The 23376-nt window shown below is 43.2% G+C and overlaps 1 protein-coding gene across 1 annotated transcript in view; it reads right to left on the bottom strand.

The window, feature by feature from the left end:
- PHF20L1 (PHD finger protein 20 like 1) overlaps positions 1 to 23376 on the bottom strand; it is a 255783-nt gene that overhangs the window by 20681 nt on the left and 211726 nt on the right. The window contains exons 12-17 of the mRNA XM_082259569.1: positions 20732 to 20944; positions 17861 to 17917; positions 17626 to 17730; positions 12739 to 12903; positions 9227 to 9408; positions 3447 to 3546 (exon numbers count right to left, since the gene is read on the bottom strand). Of these exons, the coding sequence (XP_082115695.1) occupies positions 3447 to 3546; positions 9227 to 9408; positions 12739 to 12903; positions 17626 to 17730; positions 17861 to 17917; positions 20732 to 20944 (822 nt within the window). The remainder of the gene's footprint in view (positions 1 to 3446; positions 3547 to 9226; positions 9409 to 12738; positions 12904 to 17625; positions 17731 to 17860; positions 17918 to 20731; positions 20945 to 23376) is intronic.

The following is a 23376-nucleotide window of genomic DNA, read 5'->3' as shown; positions in this document are numbered from 1 at the left end:
TCAGCTAGCCAGCCATCAAAGGGTGCCAGCCAGCCAGCCACCCACCACAGGGTGCCGGCCAGCTACCAAAGGGTGCCAGCCAGCCACCCACCACAGGGTGCCGGCCAGCTACCAAAGGGTGCCTGCCAGCCAGCTACCAAAGGGTGCCTGCCAGCCAGCCACCCACCCAGCACAGGGTGCCAGCCAGTCACCCACCCAGCACAGGGTGCCAGCCACCCACCCACCAAAGGGTGCCAGCCATCCACCACAGGGTGCCAGCCATCTACCCACCAAAGGGTCCCAGCCAGCAAGCCACCCAGCACAGGGTGCCAGCCAGCCACCCACCAAAGGGTGCCAGCCAGCCACCCACCCACCACAGCACAGGGTGCCAGCCAGCCACCCTCCATAGGGTGCCAGCCACTCATTACCACAAGGTGCCAGCCAGCCAGCCATTTTGTTTAAGCCTATAATAGTGATTGTCTTTTCAAGTTTCAATGGAGATGGATGGAGATAGAAAAATTAAAAGTGTGGTCTGGGACTATTTCTCTTCTCCATCTCCAGGAAAATCAGCAGCACTGTGCAACACTTGCAAAAATAATATAACCATGGGATCAATAACTGCAAAAAACAAAAATACGTCAAATCTTTGGGCCCATCTAAGAGTTCATCATGTTAAATTATATCATGCAGCACAGAAAAAACAAAATGAATCACAAGGTGAAACATCACTATCCCAGACAACAATAACAGATATGTTTCGGAAAAAAAACAGGTGGCTAAAATCGGATGGAAGATCCCAACTGCTGGACAGAGTAATCACAGAGATGATGGTCACTGATAACCAGCCATTTACAATAGTGTCTGACTTTGGATTTCAGCGGTTGATGTCCATAGTTGAGCCAAGGTAAACGCTGAAGACCGAGTGATGCTTGTGCGGAAACAGCGGAGCGAACATGGTTAAAGGAATGAGACTTGCTTAAGTGTCAGACCTCAGTTGCATGGCACACACCCTCCAACTTGTTGTAAATGATGGTCTGTCAAACCTGAAAGCTTTGCTTGACATTACTAGCATGCTGAAGAAGTGCGCAGGCCATTTCCACCATTCTATTCTTGCCAAGCAGCAACTGAGGTGCATTCAGGAAGACCTTGGCCTACCCAAAAACAACTTGATACAAGCTGTTCCAACACGATGGAACTCAACACTTCACATGCTGCAAAGGATGCTGGAGCAGAAGCAAGCTCTCACTATATATTCTGGTGAATATGGACTTACATAGTTACATAGTTGGTGAGGTTGAATAAAGACAAAAGTCCATCCAGTTCAACCTGTGTAGATGTGTGTGGCTGTAATCATCTTGCATACCCCTGAATGTTCTGATCCTTGAGATGTACGTCTAAGAGTCTTTTGAAAGCCACCATACTACCCGCAGAAACCACCTCATGTGGTAGAGAATTCCACAATCTTGTAGCCCTAACAGTAAAGAACCCCCCACGTTGCCTGAGGTTAAAACGCTTCTCCTCTAATCGCATTGTATGCCCCCGAGTTCTCATGCAATCCCTTCGACTGAACAGCTTTTTTTCTAAGCCTAGATCCCCATTTAGATATTTAAAAATTGCTATCATGTCCCCCCTCAGGCGTCTCTTCTCCAGGGAGAATAAATCAAGCGATTGCAGACGCTCCTCATAATCAAGGTCCTCCAATCCCCTAATTAGTTTAGTTGCCCTTCTCTGGACTCTCTCCAGCTCCAACACATCCCTTCTGAGGACTGGTGACCAGAACTGGACCGAATACTCCAGATGAGGTCGGACCAGAGTTTTATAAAGTGGAGGACATTCTTGTCCTACTGCTGATCTGTGGGACATAGTAGTCAACATTATTGAGACGATCCTACCCTTGAGGAAGTGACACTACAGGGGAGTCATTACGACTCATTTATGTCCTCTGTCACCCCCCATGTGTGAGAGTGCTGAAGATGCATTAAAAGCGGGGATTAAAGCACGAAAGCAGGCCATGAGGGACAGCTTCGCTAAACGGTTTGAGAAGCATGAGGAGAATAAAAATGTTGTGCTTGCATGTCTTTTGGATCCTCGATACAAGAACCTTACTTTCTCTTTTGATGATGTATTGGCCAAGGCAAAACAATGGCTGACAGAAGATATTCTACAGAAGGTGCAGCAGAGGAGATTCCTCCTGACGAAAAGAAGAGTCAAGAAGAGCAAGTTTCTAACATGGAAGAGCAGGATGCAGGAGAAATATGTCCAAAAAGACAACGGACAGAAGAGAAACTTCCTCGTGGTCAAATAGATGCCATATTCTGCGTTTTATTGGGGCCTCATGCGGAGGATTCATCAGAATCTGCAATTATGAGCCTGGATGATGAACTTCATCTCTATTTGAAGGAACCAGTAATTGAAAGAAAAAGTGACCCTCTTCAGTGGTGGAAAGAAAATGAGGCACGCTACAAAAAACTTGCTTCTAATGCTAGAAGACACCGTTCTGCTTCTCCTTCCTCGGTACCAAGTGAGCATGTTTTTAGTGAAGTGGCAGCAATTTATGAAAAGAAAAGAAGCCGTTTAACTGGTGAACATGCTGAAATGTTATGCTTTCTGCATAATAATATTGTTCTACTTAACTGCGATTATTGAAGTGTAGTAGTACTGTCTGTCCAGTCCACTCCAATCCACTGTCTAGCTTTTGTCTAGCTATTTTTCTAGCAGTTTTGAACTAACTGCGCTGCGCTCCAACAAAGTCCTCTTTAAATAGATACAATGCTAATAAGTACTTGGGAGAAGCAAAATCTTATTAGGGTGTTTCCAATCTCCATAGGGGAAGACTTGGAACAGCAGGTGCACCAGAAATGTGTTGGCGTTCTGGGAATAGCACTTTTTACCAAAACGGGGTCTAAAAAAGCACATTGTGTGAAACCCAGTGCCCAAAGGTCACTTCATAGCTAGAACTGCAACATCCCGCCAAACAGGGTCCGGACGTGGGACTGCAAATGCTAGGATAATCCATAAACTTAATGGACGGCTAATTTTTTGGTGGGACCCATCACACCTTTTTCAAGGCTACAGACATCCAACAACATAGTGATTAAACACCAAAAAAAAAACACCCTCATCCCCTAGTTACAACACCCATCAGCACCCAAAATTGTGAACACACACACACATGAAACAAGACATAAAAACACAAAAATAATAAGTCCACAAATAACAAATGATCCTTTGTAACACAGCAAAGTAGCAATGGACGTCCAGAATAAATGTACCTATCCGGGGGACTAGAACTTTCAACAAGCCTTACAGACTGGTGAGAATACCAAAACCCAGAACACATCAGAACCAACATTATAGTAAATAAAGGACATGGAAGTGACATCATTTCATCACTGTATACATTTACTTGAGTTCAGCTTCTAGCAAAACCAGCACCTAATAAGAGGAATATCATGTGTGTTTCTTACCTGGTGGATCACTGCAAACATAGCAAATATATTGCTCAGGAATACTGTCTTCTAGGAGGCCCATGCACACACTGTGCTGCCAACAAAGGCATTCTTCACACTGTAGAAAAAGCCATCAATCAATTGGTCAATCTTACATATTCAGGACAATAGATAACTCCCTTATTTTTTTCAATCAATATGATATGATCAATTGATATGTATAAAATGTAAAACTTCGAAAAGATAAAAACACAATTATCAATTTCTTTTTTTTCTTTCAGACCACTGTGCTCTGTGTAGAAGCAGCAATCTGATGAACCCCCGGCAGTCTATAAAATACCAGCGTACTTTCTGGTTTGCGATTGTGCCTAGGTAGTCCTGTGACTGGCTCACAGATGTAGGACTGCAGTTATAGATCTAAGGCACAGTGGGATCTGACTGCTAGTCTTGGGAACTCTGTAGTAAAATTTAGTAATGTCCCTTCTGTGCTGCTCACTGTTCTTCTTGCTGGAGGCTTGGACATGAAGAACCAAAGCCTTGTAGATGGCTGCCTTCATACAGAGACACAGTGCAGAACAAGACATTGAGAGTCAGAAATGGGGAAAGAGCAGTTGCAGAAAAACAAGGGTGCTTTGCCCTCCGCTGTCCTTTTTGGGGCATATCATCCAGATTTCAGTTCCTTTTTAAAGAGGAACTGAAGTTATGCTCACATTATTTGTAATAAAAACATCTTTGCCATTCTAAAGCTTCCCTCCAACCACTTTGCATTCTGTTTTGTATGTACTGCGATTCTGTACTTGCCAAATATGCTGCAAAGACCTCCCTCCACTAAGTCTGACTGCAGCCATTTTACTTTTTTTTTTTATAAGCCACACACACACATACACATATACATATATATATATATATATATATATATATATATATATATATATATATATACAGTGGGTACGGAAAGTATTCAGACCCCCTTAAATGTTTCACTCTTTGTTATATTGCAGCCATTTGCTAAAATCATTTAAGTTCATTCTTCTTCCTCATGAATGTACACATAGCACCCCATACTGACAGAAAAACACAGAATTGTTGACATTGTTGCAGATATATTAAAAAAGAAAAACTGAAATATCACATGGTCCTAAGTATTCAGACCCTTTGCTCAGTATTTAGTAGAAGCCCCCTTTTGATCTAATACAGCCAGGAGTCTTTTTGGGAAAGATGCAACAAGTCTTTCACACCTGGATTTGGGGATCCTCTGCCATTCCTCCTTGCAGATCCTCTCCAGTTCTGTCAGGTCGGATGGTAAACGTTGGTGGACAGCCATTTTTAGGTCTCTCCAGAGATGCTCAATTGGGTTTAAGTCAGGGCTCTGACTGGGCCATTCAAAAACAGTCACGGAGTTGTTGTGAAGCCACTCCTTCGTTATTTTAGCTGTGTGCTTAGGGTCATTGTCTTGTTGGAAGGTAAACCTTCGGCCCAGTCTGAGGTCCAGAGCACTCTGGAGAAGGTTTTGTCCAGGATATCCCTGTACTTGGCCGCATTCATCTTTCCCTCGATTGCAACCAGTCGTCCTGTCCCTGCAGCTGAAAAACACCCCCACAGCATGATGCTGCCACCACCATGCTTCACTGTTGGGACTGTATTGGACAGGTGATGAGCAGTGCCTGGTTTTCTCCACACATACCGCTTAGAATTAAGGCCAAAAAGTTCTATTTTGGTCTCATCAGACCAGAGAATCTTATTTCTCACCATCTTGGAGTCCTTCAGGGGTTTTTTAGCAAACTCCATGCGGGCTTTCATGTGTCTTACACTGAGGAGAGGCTTCCGTCGGGCCACTCTGCCATAAAGCCCCGACTGGTGGAGAGCTGCAGTGATGGTTGACTTTCTACAACTTTCTCCCATCTCCTGACTGCATCTCTGGAGCTCAGCCACAGTGATCTTTGGGTTCTTCTTTACCTCTCTCACCAAGGCTCTTCTCCCCCGATAGCTCAGTTTGGCCGGATGGCCAGCTCTAGGAAGGGTTCTGGTCGTCCCAAACGTCTTCCATTTGAGGATTATGGAGGCCACTGTGCTCTTAGGAACCTTAAGTGCAGCAGAAATCTTTTTGTAACCTTGGCCAGATCTGTGCCTTGCCACAATTCTGTCTCTGAGCTCTTCAGGCAGTTCCTTTGACCTCATGATTCTCATTTGCTCTGACATGCATTGTGATCTGGAAGGTCTTATATAGACAGGTGTGTGGCTTTCCTAATCAAGTCCAATCAGTATAATCAAACACAGCTGGACTCAAATGAAGGTGTAGAACCATCTCAAGGATGATCTGAAGAAATGGAAAGCACTTGAGTTAAATATATGAGTGTCACAGCAAAGGGTCTGAATACTTAGGACCATGTGGTATTTCAGTTTTTCTTTTTAATTAAATCTGCAACAGTGTCAACAATTCTGTGTTTTTCTGTCAGTATGGGGTGCTATGTGTACATTCATGAGGAAGAAGAATGAACTTAAATGATTTTAGCAAATGGCTGCAATATAACAAAGAGTGAAAAATTTAAGGGGGTCTGAATACTTTCCGTACCCACTGTATATACACACAGTGCTTTAAGTGGGCCATCATGCACTGGTACTCAGTACCGCCACTTCCAAATATGGCTCTTGAGCATACCGCCACCTCTCCGTGCGCCTGAGCGTACCAGTACGCTCATATTGGACATCTGCGCCCTCAATTGCCCCCCCAAGAATATTTCCCACTCCAGAGCCAGATCAGTCACCACCAGTGAGTCCCCCTGCTCCGGAGTCCCAGCCCAGGCCAGGGGGGGTGCTGATGTGGGGTGGGGCGACAAAATGTATAGGCTATAATAGAGTACCGGCACCTCTTTTGGGCCACTTAAAGCACTGTATATATATATATCCCACACACACACATTGAGGCGCACACAGGCACATATATACAGGCAGACACATTCACACCACTGCTTGCCTGCACATTTCCCCTCTCCCAATGAATATTCATGGATCTCTGCAGTCTCCTGTTATCTCCGCCCTCATCCAGCCCCATCCAGTTCTCCTCGGCTTTCCTATCACTAATTCCTCCCTCCCTTACTAGCAAACTCATGAGAGCTAGAGAGAGCTGTGCATGTCACTAGCCTAGGCCAGTGATGGCGAACTTTGGCACCCCAGATGTTTTAGAACTACATTTCCCATGATGCTCATGCACTCTGCAGTGTAGATGACCATCATAGGAAATGTAGTTCCAAAACATCTGGGGTGCCAAGGTTTGCCATCACTAGCCTAGGCTACTGAGCAGAAAAGAAAGAGGAAATGGGCTGTATAAGGTATTTACTGGCAGAAAAAAAGTTTTACTATCCAAAGTTAAGCAGAGGATTTAATAGATGGAAAAATGACTGAAGAGCCGCTTTAAGAGTAAGAAACCTTTAAAGAACAAGGCTAGCTGTGTTCGTAGATAATCTAGGGCTAATCAGACACGCCAGCAGCTGCTGACATTCGACTGTCTATCTCTAAGTTATACTCCTCACAGAGGTGCAAGGGACTTGCGACAGAGAGCTAGTTGTGCCCCTTATCTAAATCATTAAAAGTAGACGTTCAGGCAAAACCTTAACCTAATCTGCTCTCTGCCACATTCTAAACCTAATCTATCTAACCATGTAAAGCACAAAATCGCTATACTTAACTATTTTGCAGCCAATCCGGTCCGGTCCCAGCATTAGCAATCAGGCTTCAGTGTGGAGGCAGGTGCAGGAGAGGCAGCCAACAAAGTAAGCCCCATAGTAACTCTATGGATGACATAACTTCCCAGCCATTGTAGGTCCTCTCCTGCACATAGCTTCTGCTGCTGGAGACCAGACCGGATCGGCTGCAGAACAGGGAAGTACAGCAAATTATGCTGTACAGGTTTAGATAGATCAGGTTTAGAATGTGGCAGAGAGCAGGTTTAGCATAGTTCAGTTTTGCCTGGACTTACACTTTAACTATATGCTCTTAACCACTTAAGCCCCAGCCCTATTTCGGACACTTTTTGTTCACAAGTTAAAATCAGTATTTTTTCCTAGAAAACTACTTAGAACCCCCAAACATTATATATATATTATTTTTAGCTAAGACCCTGGAGAATAAAATGTCGGTCATTGCAAAATTTTATGTCGCGCGGTATTTGCGCAGCGGTCTTTAAAACGCAATTTTTTTGGAAAAATTTGAAAAATCACATTTCACTGCATTTAAAAAATACTAAACTGTAAAGTTAGCCCATTTTTTTTGTATATTGTGAAAAATGATGTCACGCCGAGTAAATAGATAACATGTTACGGTTTAAAATTGCGCCCCCCCGTGGGATGGCAACAAACTACGGTCAATAGAGATCTCAATAGGCGACGCTTTAAATTTATTTAACGGTCACCAGTTTAGAGTTAGAGTGTAGCTCTTTTTTTTAAATTATTGCCCACGCTCTGGCGATCGTGGCGATACCTCACATGTGTGGTTTGAACAGCGATTTCATTCGCGGTACGACTTCCGTATACATTTTTTTTTGTGCGCGAGCTAACGGTGACGGCTAAAATTTTTTTTTTTTTTTTTAACTTTATTACAGGTTTTTTAAAAAAAAAAAAATCTGATCACTTTTATTGCTGTCACAAGCAATGTAAACATCCCTTGTGACACCAATATGCAGTGACAGGTACTCTTTATGGAGGGATCGAGGGTCTAAAAGACCCCAAACCCCTCCACTACACTTCCATGTATGCAAAACGCCAAAAACTGCGTTTTTGCATACAGCAGTTTTTTAAAATTTGCCGCTTTTTGCAGAACAGTAACCCGGAAGTGACGTCATGGACGCCGCCTCCGTGTTACGTCATCGGAGACCCGATCGATGCCGTTTCCGGCATTCATCGGTACTTCATCCAGCTGGCGGACGTGCCGGCTGGGTGCTCGGGGCTCCCAGTGGGATGGGAGCCCTGAGGAAAGTCACGGAAGGCGGCGGGAGGAGGGGGGGGGGACGTCCCCTCCCGCTCACCCGGGTAACGATCGAGCGGCTCCCGGGCCGCATCGTTCGTTACCGTCGGAAAGCCGACCGTTGGCTGTTAACCACGGTACCGGGATGGTGCCTCTAGCTAGAGGCATCATCCCGGTATACTACCGCAAAGTTTACCGACGTATATATACGTCGATATGGGGTAAGTGGTTAAACAAGGTCAGCATTAGGGGATAAATAATAATTTTTTAACAGCAGTAAAACAAAAAAGCTACAAGTTTGTCAGCAGACTCTAGAACACCAGGTATAGGTATGCATTGCATATTTATTGATCTCTACAATCAGCAGGGAGCATGCAAAGAAGAACTTTTTATTGAGTAGAGCCAACTGTTGTCTTAAAATACAGTTATTCTAAAAATTGACTTTTCTAATAGGACAGCCTGGCAGTAGCTTCTCACTTGTGGCCTGTCTCTCTCTAAATGATCCTCCACATGGAGATAAAGTAACTAAAAGCAGGGAAGCAGATCTAAGTTATTTAGCTGTGTGTTGTGAATAGAGCTGAGCAATAGGAGATCAAATAAAATCACTAGACAGATATAAAGCACAGAAAAACATGCAGTCATCACATTGTAGACCCTTACCTACTGGCAGCAAGTATTTATAGAAAATGTATGTGCAATATTTCATATTCAGCTGACTGTAACCTTTGGTCTAATTTTATTTATTTTTTTTGCAAAGAAGTGAAAACCAGATGTTTTGGGTTACTGCATTTTGTTCATTATCATCACTTCTTATAAAAATGTTTCCGAAAGAGGCCCACCTGAATCATGAAGCCGTTCTCTTCGTCCATCTCACAAACACATCTGACAATCTCACCGATGGCATCCTCCTCATCCTGCGATTCCTCAAAGTTAGTGGAGTCAAACTCTTGATTGTACTCATCTCCACTTAGGATAAGGCTCTCGGTAGAGGAGTCATCGAGAAAGTCCATCTCTGAGAAGCCTGCTCAAATGCAAAACAAAAGGATCACTGAGCCTGCTAAGGACAAAATCAAAACTATTTTATCTTGTAATGTCAACTTTATATTCAAATGTACAAAAAGTGTACAGCAGCCTTTCTCAACCTTTTCAACAAAGAGGAACCCTTGAAATAACTTTTCAGTCTCAGGGAACCTCTGCTAAAAACTACTATATCTACTACAACTCATGGTACATTGGTGTGATGGTCAGTGGGAAGAATGTTCCTTACACGTGTGGTCACTGGGAAGAATTACCACCTTACAGATAGCTAAAAAGATCAGTGGTGTCAATAGGAACTTAGTTGAGAGGCAGAAATTGCTCAAGGAACCCCTAGCAACCTCTAGAGCAGGGGTCTTCAAACTATGGCCCTCCAGTTGTTCAGGAACTACAATTCCCATCATGCCTAGTCATGTCTGTGAATCTCAGAGTATTACAATGCCTCATGGGATGTGTAGTTCCACAACAGCTGGAGGGCCGTAGTTTGAGGATCCCTGCTCTAGAGGAACTCTGGTTGAGAAACCCTGGTGTACAGTATATTGTTGGTGGGTGGAACTTTAGGTTTAGCGGTCTGTTCACTCCCATGTGATCGTGTCTTAGGAAGGATGGACTAAGCTTCATCAAAAGGTTGACAAAAAAAATGATGTCTACTCATGCAAAGGTGTATTTTACTGCCCCCTTTCCTGGTGCCCTAAGGCACTCTGTCTGCAATAAATGCCTAGGTGTTCACCCACCACAAAGAGATCTGTGCAAATCCAAAACTAGTATAGAGTCACTCAAGGGTCTTGCAGAGTAAAGTTCCACCCACCAACACCGAAAAATATACATAAATACTTGCACGGATGTGTTGTTGATGACTCCGCTTCTCTACTGCGGGTTTTTGTACCTTTTGGCTTTTTGTTATCAAGTACCCCTTGGCCTGCTTCCCCCCCCCCCTATTTTTTCCTCTCTCCTGCTTTCTAGCTTTCCTACCCCCTCCCCCCTTCTCTCTATAGCTGCAACCCTGATCTCTCTGTGCCTGTCACAGAACCATCCCCCACCACAGTCAGTAATCACATTTAGGTACACATTAACCCCTTTGATCACCCCCAGTGTTAACCCCTTCCCTGCCAGTGTCATTTATACAGTAACAGTGCATAATATTTAGCACTGATTACTGTAGAAATGTCATTGGTCCCCAAAAAGTGTCAAAAATGTCAGTTATGGGCCCGATCTGTCCGCCGCAATATCGCAATCACGCTAAAAAACGCTGATCGCCGCCATTACTAATAAAAACAAAAAAATAAATAAAAATTCCAAAAATCTATCCCGTAGTTTGTAAATGCTATAACTTTTGCGCAAACCAATAAAAATACTCTTTTTGGGATTTTTTTTTTTTTTTTCCAAAAATATGTAGCAGAATACAAATTAGCCTAAACTGCTAAAAAAATTCGATTTTTCAAATTTTTTTATTGGGAATGTTTTATAGCAGAAAGTAAAAAATATGGCGTTTTTTCAAAATTGTCGCTCTTTTTTTTTTTGTTTATAGCGCAAAATCTAAAAATCGCAGAGGTGATCAAATACCACCAAAAGAAAGCTCTATTTGTGGGAAAAAAAAGGACATTAATTGTATTTGGGTACAGTGTCGCACGACCGCACAATTTTTCGTTAAAGTAACGTAGTGCCGAATCGCAAAAAATGGCCTGGTCATTAACCACTTAAGCCCCAGAAGATTTTACCCCCTTCCTGACCAGGGGGTTTTTTTTGCGATTTTTTACTGCGTGACTTTAACGGACAATTGTGCGGTCGTGCGACGCTGTACCTAAATGAATTTGACGTCCTTTTTTTCCCACAAACAGAGCTTTCTTTTGGTTGTATTTGATCACCTGTGCAATTTTTTGATCACGCGCTATAAACAAAAAAAGAGCGTCAATTTTGCAAAAATAACAATATTTTTCAAAATTTTTTATATGAAATTCCCAAAAAAAAAAAAAATGTAAAAATCAAATTTTTTTAACATTTTCGGCCAATTTGTTTTATGATACATGTTTGGTAAAAAAAAAAAAAAAAAAAAACGCAAAAAGCGTATTTTGATTGGTTTGCGCAAAAGTTATCGCGTTTACTAACAAAGGGAAAGATTTTTGTCATTTTTGGTGTTTTTTTTTTTTAACGAGTAATGGCGGCGATCTGCAAATTTTTTTGCGGGACTGCGACATTGCGGCGGACAGATCGGACCCTTGACTGACATTTTTGGGGTTACCAGTGACATTACTGCAGTAATCACATATGCACTGTTACTGTAAAAATGACACTGGCAGGGAAGGGGTTAACTTTATTGGAGAGGGAGGGGTTAAGTGTGTCCTAGGGGCGTGTTTCTAACTGTAAAGGGACATGGCTATTGGTGTAAAAACAAAGATCAACGGTCCTACATAGTAGGACCGTCTGATCTCCATTTTTACACAGGGAAGAATGACAGGCGGCTTGTTTACATTAGCCGCCTGCCTTTCTCCCTTCCCGGCGAACGATCGCGAGTCACCGGCGGACATCGGGTCCGCCGGTCACACGTACGGCCTTTCCAGGGAACGAGCCGCGGCGGGCGCGCGCTATTGGCTCACAAGCCGGTGACAGGCTAGTGACGTACCGGTACGTCACTTTGCCTGGCCGGGGCTGACCGCCGCAGTATATGTATTTGCGGCGGTCGGCAAGTGGTTAAGGGGGTAAAACCTTCCGGAGCTGAAGTGGTTAAAAATGGGTGGAACATGCAACATGTTACCGAAGGTGAACTTAAACTTTAATTAAACACGGTATAATGGCTAGCAATCATGTTGACCTCAGCACCAAGCTGGAAGCCTTTAGAACAGGTATGTCTAAGTGGTGTTCAAGCTGCACATAACCCTCTTGCTCTGTTTTTCCAGCCCTTAGAAGTTTAAGCCAGCTGTTCTCCAGTTGTTAGAATCTACATTTCCTTGGATAATTTCACAGCTAAGTACCGCATAAGACTCCCTGCTCTTTGATAACGCTTTAGGAGTTGTAATTATTACTATTATTTTAAGTAAACATTTTTTCCGGAACAAAGAACCTGGCAACCCCTTTGAGATCAATTCCACTTACTCTGGCCTAATGTGTGATTTGAGTTTCACATGCCTGCTGTAGAATGTGTACCTTCTGCTCCACCTAATAAGAAAATCCAGTGTTCAAAGCTAAACCAAGGGATGGAACCCTCCAACCTCAGTTGTAAAAGTCATCCCTGCAAGGATCTGAGTAATTTTTTTTGACAAGAAAACGACAAAAAAAGAAATCAGGTGTTGTGAAATGTCTAAGCTGGAGTTATACATACTTTCCCCAGTGAGGTCAACAGACAAGATCGCCCGTGGGAACTGGAAGGAGGTATTCTTTATTGTCAAGGTGTTATTCAGAGTTATGGAGCTAGAGGTGGACAGCGAAACCGGAGATGAGCTTTGCTCCAATAAGTCTAGGGGGCTCTCTTCATAATCAGCATAATCTGCCAAAACAAATAACACATTATTGCAGGAATAAAAAAAAACATATTTTTGCCCATATAGTGTACAGTGCCTTGAAAAAGTATTCATACCCCTTGAAATTTTCCACATTTTGTCATGTTACAACCAAAAACAAACTTAAATGTATTTTTTGGGGATTTTATGTGATGGACCAACACAAAGTGGCACATAATTGTGAAGTGGAAGGAAAATGATAAATGGTTTTTAATTTTTTTTACAAATAAATATGTGAAAAGTGTGGGGTACATTTGTAATCCACCCCACCCCCCCCCCCCCCCCCGAGTCAATACTTTGTAGAACCTCCTTTCCCTGCAATTACAGCTTCAAGTCTTTTTGGGGATGTCTCTACCAGCTTTGCACATCTACAGTGTGACATTTTTCCCCATTCTTCTTTGCAAAATAGCTCAAGCTCTGTCAGATTGGATGGAGAGTGTCTGTGAACAGCAATTTTCAAGTCTTGCCCCAGATTCTCAATTGGATTTAGGTCTGGACTTCGACTGGGCCATTCTAACACATGAATATGCTTTGATCTAAACCATTCCATTGTAGCTCTGGCTGCATTTTTAGGGTCGTTGTCCTGCTGGAAGGTGAACCCCCCCCCCATTCTCAAGTCTTTTGCAGACTCAAACAGATTTTCTTCTAAGATTGCCCTGTATTTGGCTCAATCCGTCTTCCCATCAACTCTGACCAGTAGAGATGGGCGTACGGTTCAGCCCAAGCTTGAGTTCGGGCTGAACATTTGCCTGTCCGGCCGTCGTAGTATTGGTGCAGAAAGATCTATACATCGTACAGATGCGCCACGTTACTACAGGCACATTAAGGCTACATTCACACCTGAGCGTAGCGTTTTTCGCGCGTTTTTTACCGCAATTTTACCGCGATTTTTGCGGCGTTTTTTACCGCGATTTTACCGCGATTTTTGTGCAGGCGTTTTTAGATTGAATAGAGATCAATGGAAAACGCCTGTAATCTGCCCAAAAAGAAGCTCATGTACTTTTTTGAGCGTTGGGCGTTTTGTATACAGCGTCAAAACGCTCAGATGTGAACAGGGGCCATTGAAATGAATAGGATTTGTCTTGTTGGGCGTTTTGAGAGCTGATCCTAGAGCAGAAAAACGCCCCAAAAACGCCCCAAAACGCCTAGATGTGAACGGAGCCTTAGTGGACCCCCCAGGCACAATATTTAACCGTTTGCCGACCAGCGGCGTAGTTTTACTGCAGCAGGTCGGCTCTGTCCCGCGAAACAACGTACCTGTAAGTCGCTTCGCAGGACCGCTAGCGGGGGTGCACGCACACGCCCATTGGCCACAGGGGGAGCCAATCAGCAGGTGCGGCAGCTGAAACTCCCACCGGGCACCCGCGATTGCTCCCCGTGAAGCCTTTGTAAACACTGCAGACAGCTGTTCTGTCAGTTATGCAGTAATGCAGCCAGCCCATCCCCCCAGTTAGAAAGCACCCCCTAAGGACACATTTAACCATTTGATCGCACCTGGTGTTAACCCCTTCCCTGCCAGTGTCATTATTACAGTGCATATTTTTACTGTAGTAATGTCACTGGTCCCCCCAAAAGTGTAAAAAATGTCAGTTAGGTGTCTGATCTACAGTGAAGCATGGTGGTGGTGGCAGCATCTTGCTGTGGGGATGTTTTTCAGCGGCAGGAACTGGGAGACTAGTCAGGATAGAGGGAAAGATGAAATCATTAATGTACAAAGACGTTCTTAAGTGGCCCAGCCAGAGCCCAGACTTGAACTCGATTGAACATCTCTGGAGAGATCTAAATATGGCTGTGCACCGACGCTCCCCATCCAACTTGATGGGGCTTGAGAGGTCCTGCAAAGAAGAATGGGAGAAACTGCCCAAAAACAGATGTAGCATCATACTCAAAAAGACTTGAGGCTGTAATTGATGCCAAAGGTGCTTCAACAAAGTATTGAGCAAAGGCAGTGAATACTTATGTACATGGAATTTTTTTTCCATTTTTTTTTTTTTTTTAATTTACAAACACTTCAAACAAACTTCCTTCATGTTGTCATTATGGGGGATTGTTTGTAGAATTTTGAGCAAAATAATACCTTTAATCCATTTAGAATAAGGCTGTATCATAACAAAATGCGGCAAAAGTGAACACTGTGAATACTCTCTGGATGCACTGTATGGCTGTTTCTGAATTCTGAAATTGAATACATCTCAAGTGTGACTCTTAATACATGTTGATTTATATCCAATGTTTAAAGTGGTTCTTCAATAAATCCCTAAACATTTACCAGATTCCTTTCACTCCAGTGCTGTCCAGGCTGCAGCATCGCTCCTGTCAATTCCTGGTCTCACAGGAGACACAGAGCAGGGGAATCCATAGACTCCTGCTGCTGTCAGTCAAATTCCTGTGAGGAGGGAGCAGGGACATGGCTTCCCAGTGCTGTGTGCGTCTATGGAAGCACACAGCCTGGCTTGAAAGTGCACATGCACAGGTGGGCCTCTTAGCACCAGGCATGCTAAAGAGGCACCCAGAGGAGGGAGGAGCAAACCGCGCCAGCGGGGGACTGCCATAGAGGAGCAGACCACTCTGTGCAATATCATTGCACAGAACAGGTAAGTATAACTTTTTTTTTTTTAACCACTTACCGGCCGCCCACCATCGATATATGTCGGTACTTTGACGCTAAATACTGGGGTTATGGCAGCAGATAGCTGCCATAATCCCGGTATTTTTCAAAACGGCGGGCGGTCCTCTTTCAGATAAGGGTGTTCCCAGATTCGCCGCGGGATCACCCTTACGGTGTGGTGGAAGAGGTGCCACCCTCCCGCCGCGTCCCGATCATTTTCCTGATCCGGTCCGCACTCCTCACAGACAGGAAGTGAGGGCAAGATGACCCCCACTCGACTCTATTGTCTTGGAGGACCAAAACGACGTCAAACATCGTCTCCTAGCAACCGGCTTAAAGAGCCAATTTTCTTTCAGCAATTTTTAGTGTAGTTGTAAGGTCTTTTTGACCCCCAGATCTAACAATAAAGAGGACCTGTCATGCCTATTTCTATTACAAGGGATGTTTACATTCCATGAAATAGGAATAAAAATGATCAACATTTTTTATTTTTTTTAAAAACTGTGTAAAAATAAAATAAATAAATTAAATAGGAAAAAAAAAAAAAAATTAAAGCGCCCTGTCCCTGTTAGCTCGCGGGCAGGAGCGAACGCATACACAAGTACCGCCCACATATGTAAACGGTGTTCAAACCACACATGTGAGGTATCGCCGCAATGGTTAGAGCAAGAGCAATAATTTGGGCCCTAGACCTCCCTCTGTAACTCTTAAGCTGGTAACCTGTAGACATTTTTAAAGTGTCGCCTATGGGGATTTTTAAGTACCAATGTTTTTCGTCATTCCATGAGCATGCGCAATTTTGAAGCATGACATGTTGGGTATCTATTTACTCGGCGTAACATTAGCTTTCACATTATAGAAAAAAATAGGGCTAACTTTACTGTTTTCTTATTTTTTTAATTAAAAAAATGCATTTTTTCCAAAAAAATTGCGTTTGGAAGACCACTGCTCATAAAAAATATTGCAATGATCTCATTTTATTCTCTAGGGTCTCTGCTAAAAAAAATATATAATGTTTGGGGGTTCTAAGTAGTTTTCTAGCAAAAAAAAAAAAGATTTTAGCTTGTAAACAACAAGTGTCAGAAATAGGCCCGGTCTTAGGCTCCGTTCACATGTAGGCGTTTTGGGGCGTTTTTGGGGAGTTTTTCTGCTCTAGGATCAGCTCTCAAAACGCCCAACAAGACAAATCCTATTCATTTCAATGGCCCCTGTTCACATCTGAGCGTTTTGACACTGTGAGCAAAACGCCCAACGCTCAAAAAAGTACATGAGCTTCTTTTTGGGCAGATTACAGGCGTTTTCCATTGGTCTCTATTCAATCTAAAAATGCCTGCACAAAAAACGCCTGTAAATCGCGGTAAAAAAACGCTCAGGTGTGAATGTAGCCTTAAAGTGGTTAAACCCCCCCCACCCAAAAATAAATAAATAAATAAAGCAGCCTTTAATTTCACTTTGAACACACCACCCACCCACCTAGGCCTCATGTGATTATAAATACCACAGACACATTAGGTTGCTTTTGAGGTTTTCTATCAATGATTCCTGCTCTGCCAGTTCTTTTTTTCCCCCATAGCCAGTGTGATTTGAAACTCCAGCTACTGCGAAAGGGACAAGAGGAAATGTAATATTAAACTGTAACTCCATTGTCTCCATTGTAGTGGATAGTGTTGGGAAGAGTTCTAACCCCTGTCAAGTTTATAATGCTGCCTTTGTCCCCTTTGGGAGGATTTTCCCTTTACTTCCTGTTCTAGAGGCAGTGTCAAATGCACAGGAAATTAGAAGAACTCTTTCCAATAAAGTGAGGTAAATACAAAAGTGATGTGCGGAATAGTTAGAGCCACAGGTTTATTTTTGCTGGTTGTGTCTTCCTGTTAGGTGACTTGGTTCCCTAATCTCATCCAAAAGAGAAAGACTACCTCGTCCCTCCAAAAAAAAAAAAAAAAAAAAATCGAAAAGGAGCTGGGCTGGGTTACATACAGCACAATAACTCCTTCAACCCCTTTTTCCTCCCAAATTCAGCTATTATTGAAGGGGAGGGGCCCTGATTTATTAAGCGGACACTACATTAATACTACCAAGTGGGCTTCAAAAAAGAGCATACCAAGTTTGCTTTTCTTTTTCTTCTTTTTCTTCTTCTTTTGCTTTGATTTAGAGTGATCCTTGTCTTTTTTTTCTTTACGCTCCTTATCTTTATCTTTCTTCTTACCTGTGAAGGTGTTGGGAGCAATCATCAGAAATCAATCTCAATCCAGAACCAATGGTCTCATATCAGTTACTGATACATAACAAATATCAGCTTTCTAGTAAAACATTAGGGACAGAAAAATAGGGGTTACCAGACGATGATGACTTGTCTTCAGTCTTCCCTTTCTTTTCTGACTTTGTAACTCCTGCTTGTATAGAAAAACAAAACAAAAAGACAACATGGGTTAAGTCTAATATGTAAAATGCACATGTACAGAAGTAACTGCACTATCCCTTCAAATGCACTTTAAAGTGGTTCTAAAAGCAAAATGATTTTTTACCCTAATAGATCATGGGTGTCCAACCTTTTGGCTTCTCTGGGCCACATTGAGTGTAGAGAAATTTTCTCGGGCCGCATATAAAATATAAACTATAGTTAAGGTATATAAGTAATAAAACGCTGCCGCGCCCCTTCCCACGCTGCAGCTTAACACAACTAGAGGATGATCCCTTCCGAGGCAGCCTCTGCCTACAGTTAGTTGGAAGCTGCTGAGGCCGTGCCCCCGACCCGACTTCCTTGTTCCCCATCAAAAAAAAAAATAAAAAATGGTCAGGGGGCAGTGGGCCGCATTGCCTGGGGCTCTGGGCCACAGGTTGGACATGCCTGCCCTAATGCATTCTATGCATTAAAGGATAAGTTCACCTTTTGGAACCCTAAATACGGGAGGAACATGTAACATGTTAAAGCAGCTGTAGCCTCTCCCCGTGACAGCGAGCGGGGGATCTTCTCCCTGCACCCACTGTCGCTATTTGAAAATAGGCTCCACCCACACACCTGCATCATTCATTAACAGTTTCCTGTGAATGCAAGATATACAACTACCATTATCCATTGCGGCAGACAGTTTGTAGTTTTGATTGGACTGTGGGGTCGCTGATGAGCGGCCTGGTAGTTTATCCACAAGCTCTGCAGTTTGTAAACAGTCAGCCCATATGAAGGTACAGGCTGAAAGCTGCAGGTCTTGTCTGCAGGAGTCTGGCATTGCACCCCTAATCCACTGATCATGGATGAAATGCTTTCCAAGCTCCCTAAGGAAAAATATAATAAATGCACATTTTTTTTTCTGCAAAAATATGTGCATTTATTTTTTCCCAAAAGGTGAACTTATTCTTTAGGATAAAAAAAAAACTCTCTTTATACTTACCTGAGCTCGATATCTATGCAGCGCTGTGCACGCGAGCAGCATCGCTGCCCTCTCTATCCTAATTGGTGCAGACACAGAAGTGGGAGCCATTGGCTTTCGATCACAGCCAGTGAGGAGGAAGCAAGGGGAGAGACCGAGCTTCAATGTGTGTGTCAATGGACACACAGAGCACAGTTCGGGAGCAGCCTGGATGAGTGCCCCTAAAGCAAGCAGCTTGGTATGGGGACAGTCAGCGGGGGCAGCCAAGAGCACCGGTGGGGGAATCAATAAAAGGAGGATCAGGGCTACTGAAGCCATTGCGCAGAGCAGGTAAGTATACTGTACCATGCTTGTTATTTAAAAAAAAAAAAAAAAAACAATTACCTTTATAATCACTACAGTAGACCATGTAATACAATCACACTATAGATTACCCCAATATAACAAGATCTTGGGGTTGGGGATTTGTGATTAGAGCTGGCCATATGCACGGCAAAAAGATAGAGCGATCAAACTTTCAAGTCCATTATTTTGTTGGACTCCCAAAGCAATCAAAATCATAAAACGCTGGTTTTGGTTGACTGCAAGGAGATGGGATTAAAATTGTCCTCATCAAATCTGGCAGAAAAATCCTAACATTTCCCCAAAGCTAGTTTTTTTTTTAAATTTCATATCAATTTGAACTTTCAATAAACTATTTTTAAGTGGTTGTAAACCATGATAGTTTTCCCACATCCAGCACATTAGGTACACCACCAACAATGAATATTTAAAGTAAGGGCCCTTTCACACAGACGGTTTGATTTCCGATCAGCAGGGGATCAGCTTACAGGTCCCCTGCAGATGGGAACAGAGGTCCCTGTCCGGACATGGACAGACCCCGATCTGCTCTATGGGCACTCGGAAGTAAACTGACTTAGCTGTCCTTTTACACCTGGCTGGCTTCGAGCCAGTCACCCAAACGGAAGAGGTCCTCTATTTTTTTTATAGTGGTCTTGATCGTACACGGAGGTAGCCGGGTGTAAAAGGAATGACAGGCGGGCATATGAAAGAGAAAAGGAGGCGCAAACACCTAGTGCATTACCCTTGGACACCTTTAAAATCGCATTAAATGAGTCCACCACATGTGGAAGTGATCATCCCTGTCATTGGACCGCTACAGGGATGATCACTTCCACATGTGGTCATTTTAATAAAAAGTTTTAAAGGTGTCCAAGGGTAATGAACTAGGTGTTTGCGCCTCCTTTTCTCTTTCACATGCACTTCGGTTTGGAGTTCCCCGCCTGAGGAGAGCAGGATGCCTATTATTCCCATTGGAGTGAGCGCTTGGGTGAGGCAGTTGTTTGGAAAATCGAGGGAACGACAGGCGGACCTGATCAATGGGAAAGGGCCCTTTCAAAATAAATTCATAAATACCTTCTTTTTAAGCTGTCATGTTTTGGTCAAGTGACAGTTTTCTTCACTGCTGCATGGCCTGTGTCTGAAACAGGAACAAGCAGAAGTGGGTCACATGCCCTCCTGACATCGCTTCGGCTTATTCAGGCCCTGTCAATCAAGCATCTGATCCATCCTATAGGCATTGCATGGCCCAGTTCTCCCCACAACGCTATTGATCTGTAAGTTTTTTTCCTACGTTTATGTGGGTTTCCTCTGAGGGTTTTGGTTTCCACACACAAACCATAACCTAAACAGATTCTGGCTCTACTGTGGGTTTATGATCATAGTAAGGACTTTAGATTGCAACCACCATTGAGGCAGGACACTAATGAAAGGTTCAATGTTTTCTACACAGAAAGCAACAGCAAGATAATTATAACAAAGTTGTACAACACAGTTTACCGGCTTCCGAATGTTTCTCTTTGTCATTCACTTTCTTAATAATTTTATCCTGTATATTTTCAGACAGTTTTTCCACTGTGGCAGGAATTGGTTTCTCAGTCCCTTCTGGACTTGTAACAGCGGGAGGCTTTTTCTTCTTACTGGCCTTGGCCGGCTTCAAGTGGTTTGGCAAAGCCATGCCTGAGTGCAATGGATGTACAATGGGTTTAGGAGCTGAAGGAAGAAAACGATACAATACCATTAATTTCAGAGTATATCGATTTGTAATTCATCAAGCAGGTGAAAAGATTTAAAGTAGAACTATAGGCAAAACTCTTTTCATTTTGGATAGAGCAAGGAAGGATTTTATATAATATTATATATAGTTTTCTTTCGTCATCTGTTTCCCATTGTGGTGATTTCACTTCATTGCCTGTCCCATAACCTAACAGGAAGAGAAATCCCTACAAATAAAACTAATTGTTTGGGGGCCCCCAGGTCCCCATTAGAAGATTTCCCCTGTATTACTTTTCTAGGAACAACCCAAAATTTGGGATTTTTTTTACTTTAACTTTCAGTGATAATGAGAACAGGACAAATAGAGAAGGTGAATCCTTTTAAATGGGGACAGAATGCAATATAAACTGACAAGTGTTCTAATCCCTTTACAGGCAGACCATGTGTTACAAACATCCAACTTACATATGACTCATACTTACAGAGGGAGCGTGATGTCACGCTGGTCCTAAAAACCATCTTGCTGCCACCTACTGTCCGGCGGACCTGTCAGCAATCCGACATCACTGCATGGCCAGTTAACCCTTCCCTATGCTTTCCAAAACTGAAAAATGATTTTTTGGCTGGAGTTTCACTTAAAAAACATACCTGTTCCAACTTACATATAAATTCAACTTAAGAACAAATCTACAGAGACTATCTTGCTCATAACCCGGGGGCTGGCCGTACACTCTAAACCCCCCAAAAAAGTTTTAGTTCTTTTAGTGTATGTGTAGAAGGATCAGAATCCTCTGTCTATGTCTCTGCAGTAGACTTACCCCCGATATTTGTCCTAGTGACCATTTGCAAAATGAATGGGAAATCACCAATGGGACATACATGGCAAAAAGACCCGTGCATAGTTTTTCGGTAACCAAAAGATGGAGTTTTGGGAATACATACAGTTTAACCCACATTATATATAACAAATGGAGACCCTAGCCAAAACTTTTGTTCTGGTGTTTGGAACATAACATAATAGGAAAATTGCAACAGGGACATCTGTTCCGGCAATGAATGTGTCATGGGAAGCTCCCCAATTTGGAGAGATTTCTACTTGCTTCCCTTTGTTTCTACAGGGCAGAAAAAAAGGGAAATCTCCCCAATGTGACACAGACAGTAGAACTTCAGTGAAGACAACAGGCCAGTAAATTATTATTTTTTTTTCGTAGGTCATAAAATAGTACATTGTCAAACATTGCATCCAAGGATAAAATGCAAACACAGGTAACGAACTATTCCAATACATTTTTATAAAACTGTTTACTAGACAGTACCATTCTGTAAACACAACTCTATCACTCTATGGTTTTGCACAGAGCAGCCCTGATCCTCCTCTTCTCGGGTCCCCCGCCAGCACTACTGTCACCTCCCCCTTGACCAGTGCCCCCAAAAGCAATCAGCTTGCTATAGGGATACAAGTGCACGCGTGCTCCCGAGCTCCCTGCTCTGTCTCTGCCAATGAGGAGAGAGACCCGAGACAGCTGTGGCTATCGTGCACTTTTCTGGATCGAGTGGGGGCTCGGGTATTAGGGGGGCTTTGGAGGGAGCAGCATAGAATGCATGAAGATAAAAAGCCTTCAGCCTCTACAACCACTTTAGGCATATACAGGTGTGAGGGCTGCATTTTGCCTGCACAGGAGTTTCATGCATCCGATTGCAGGCAGTCCCATTCATAACAAATGGGAGACAGCAGCTGCACAGACAGAGCTACTGCTCCCAATTTGACATCCATGTGGGTGCATGTCCCCAGACTTACACGGTCTGCGATTGGGGACACACACCCACACTCATAAGGATATCAAACAGGGAGCAGTGGATGTGTCCATGTCCATTCCAACTGACATGAATAGTACGGCATGCATGCAGATGCATGGAAATCCTGCGCATCCCATGCAGACAAAAAAGGACCTTCACATGGGTATACACCTAAGTAAATCTGTGTTAACGAGGCCTAGCACACAGGAGCCACCACATAATGGTAAGCGCTAAAGTTATGTTTAATAAAGGACCATCAGAGCAAAAAATATTGCATTCTAGTAACTGTATGAGAAGTTCACTCCAGAATCACCATGTTTGACTTCTGTCCCAACTCCAGTTGTCCAGCAAACAGCCTTGGAAATTGATGGCCATTTACCAGTGACACCATGCAACAGCTCAGCCCTCCTCCCGCTCTCTATATCTTTAATAGCACCAGGGCACAGAGAAAGTGTTTACCAGTCAGGCTTTGCAATCACAAGACGTAGTAGCATGGCAGGGCTGAGCAATACCATACACTGCAAGACGTTGCCAACAGACGGTTTTCAGTGCTGACTGCTGGACAACTGCAGGGACGACTGATGTCAAACACTGCTATTTATCAAGGTACATGTGTTATATGGTTGTTTATT

The sequence above is a fragment of the Pelophylax lessonae genome, assembly GCF_965119305.1.
Source record: "Pelophylax lessonae genome assembly, chromosome: 5".
In the NCBI taxonomy this organism is placed as follows: Eukaryota; Metazoa; Chordata; class Amphibia; order Anura; family Ranidae; genus Pelophylax; species Pelophylax lessonae.
Note: the sequence above shows the minus strand (reverse complement) of the source record. Positions and strands in the feature narration are given on the sequence as shown.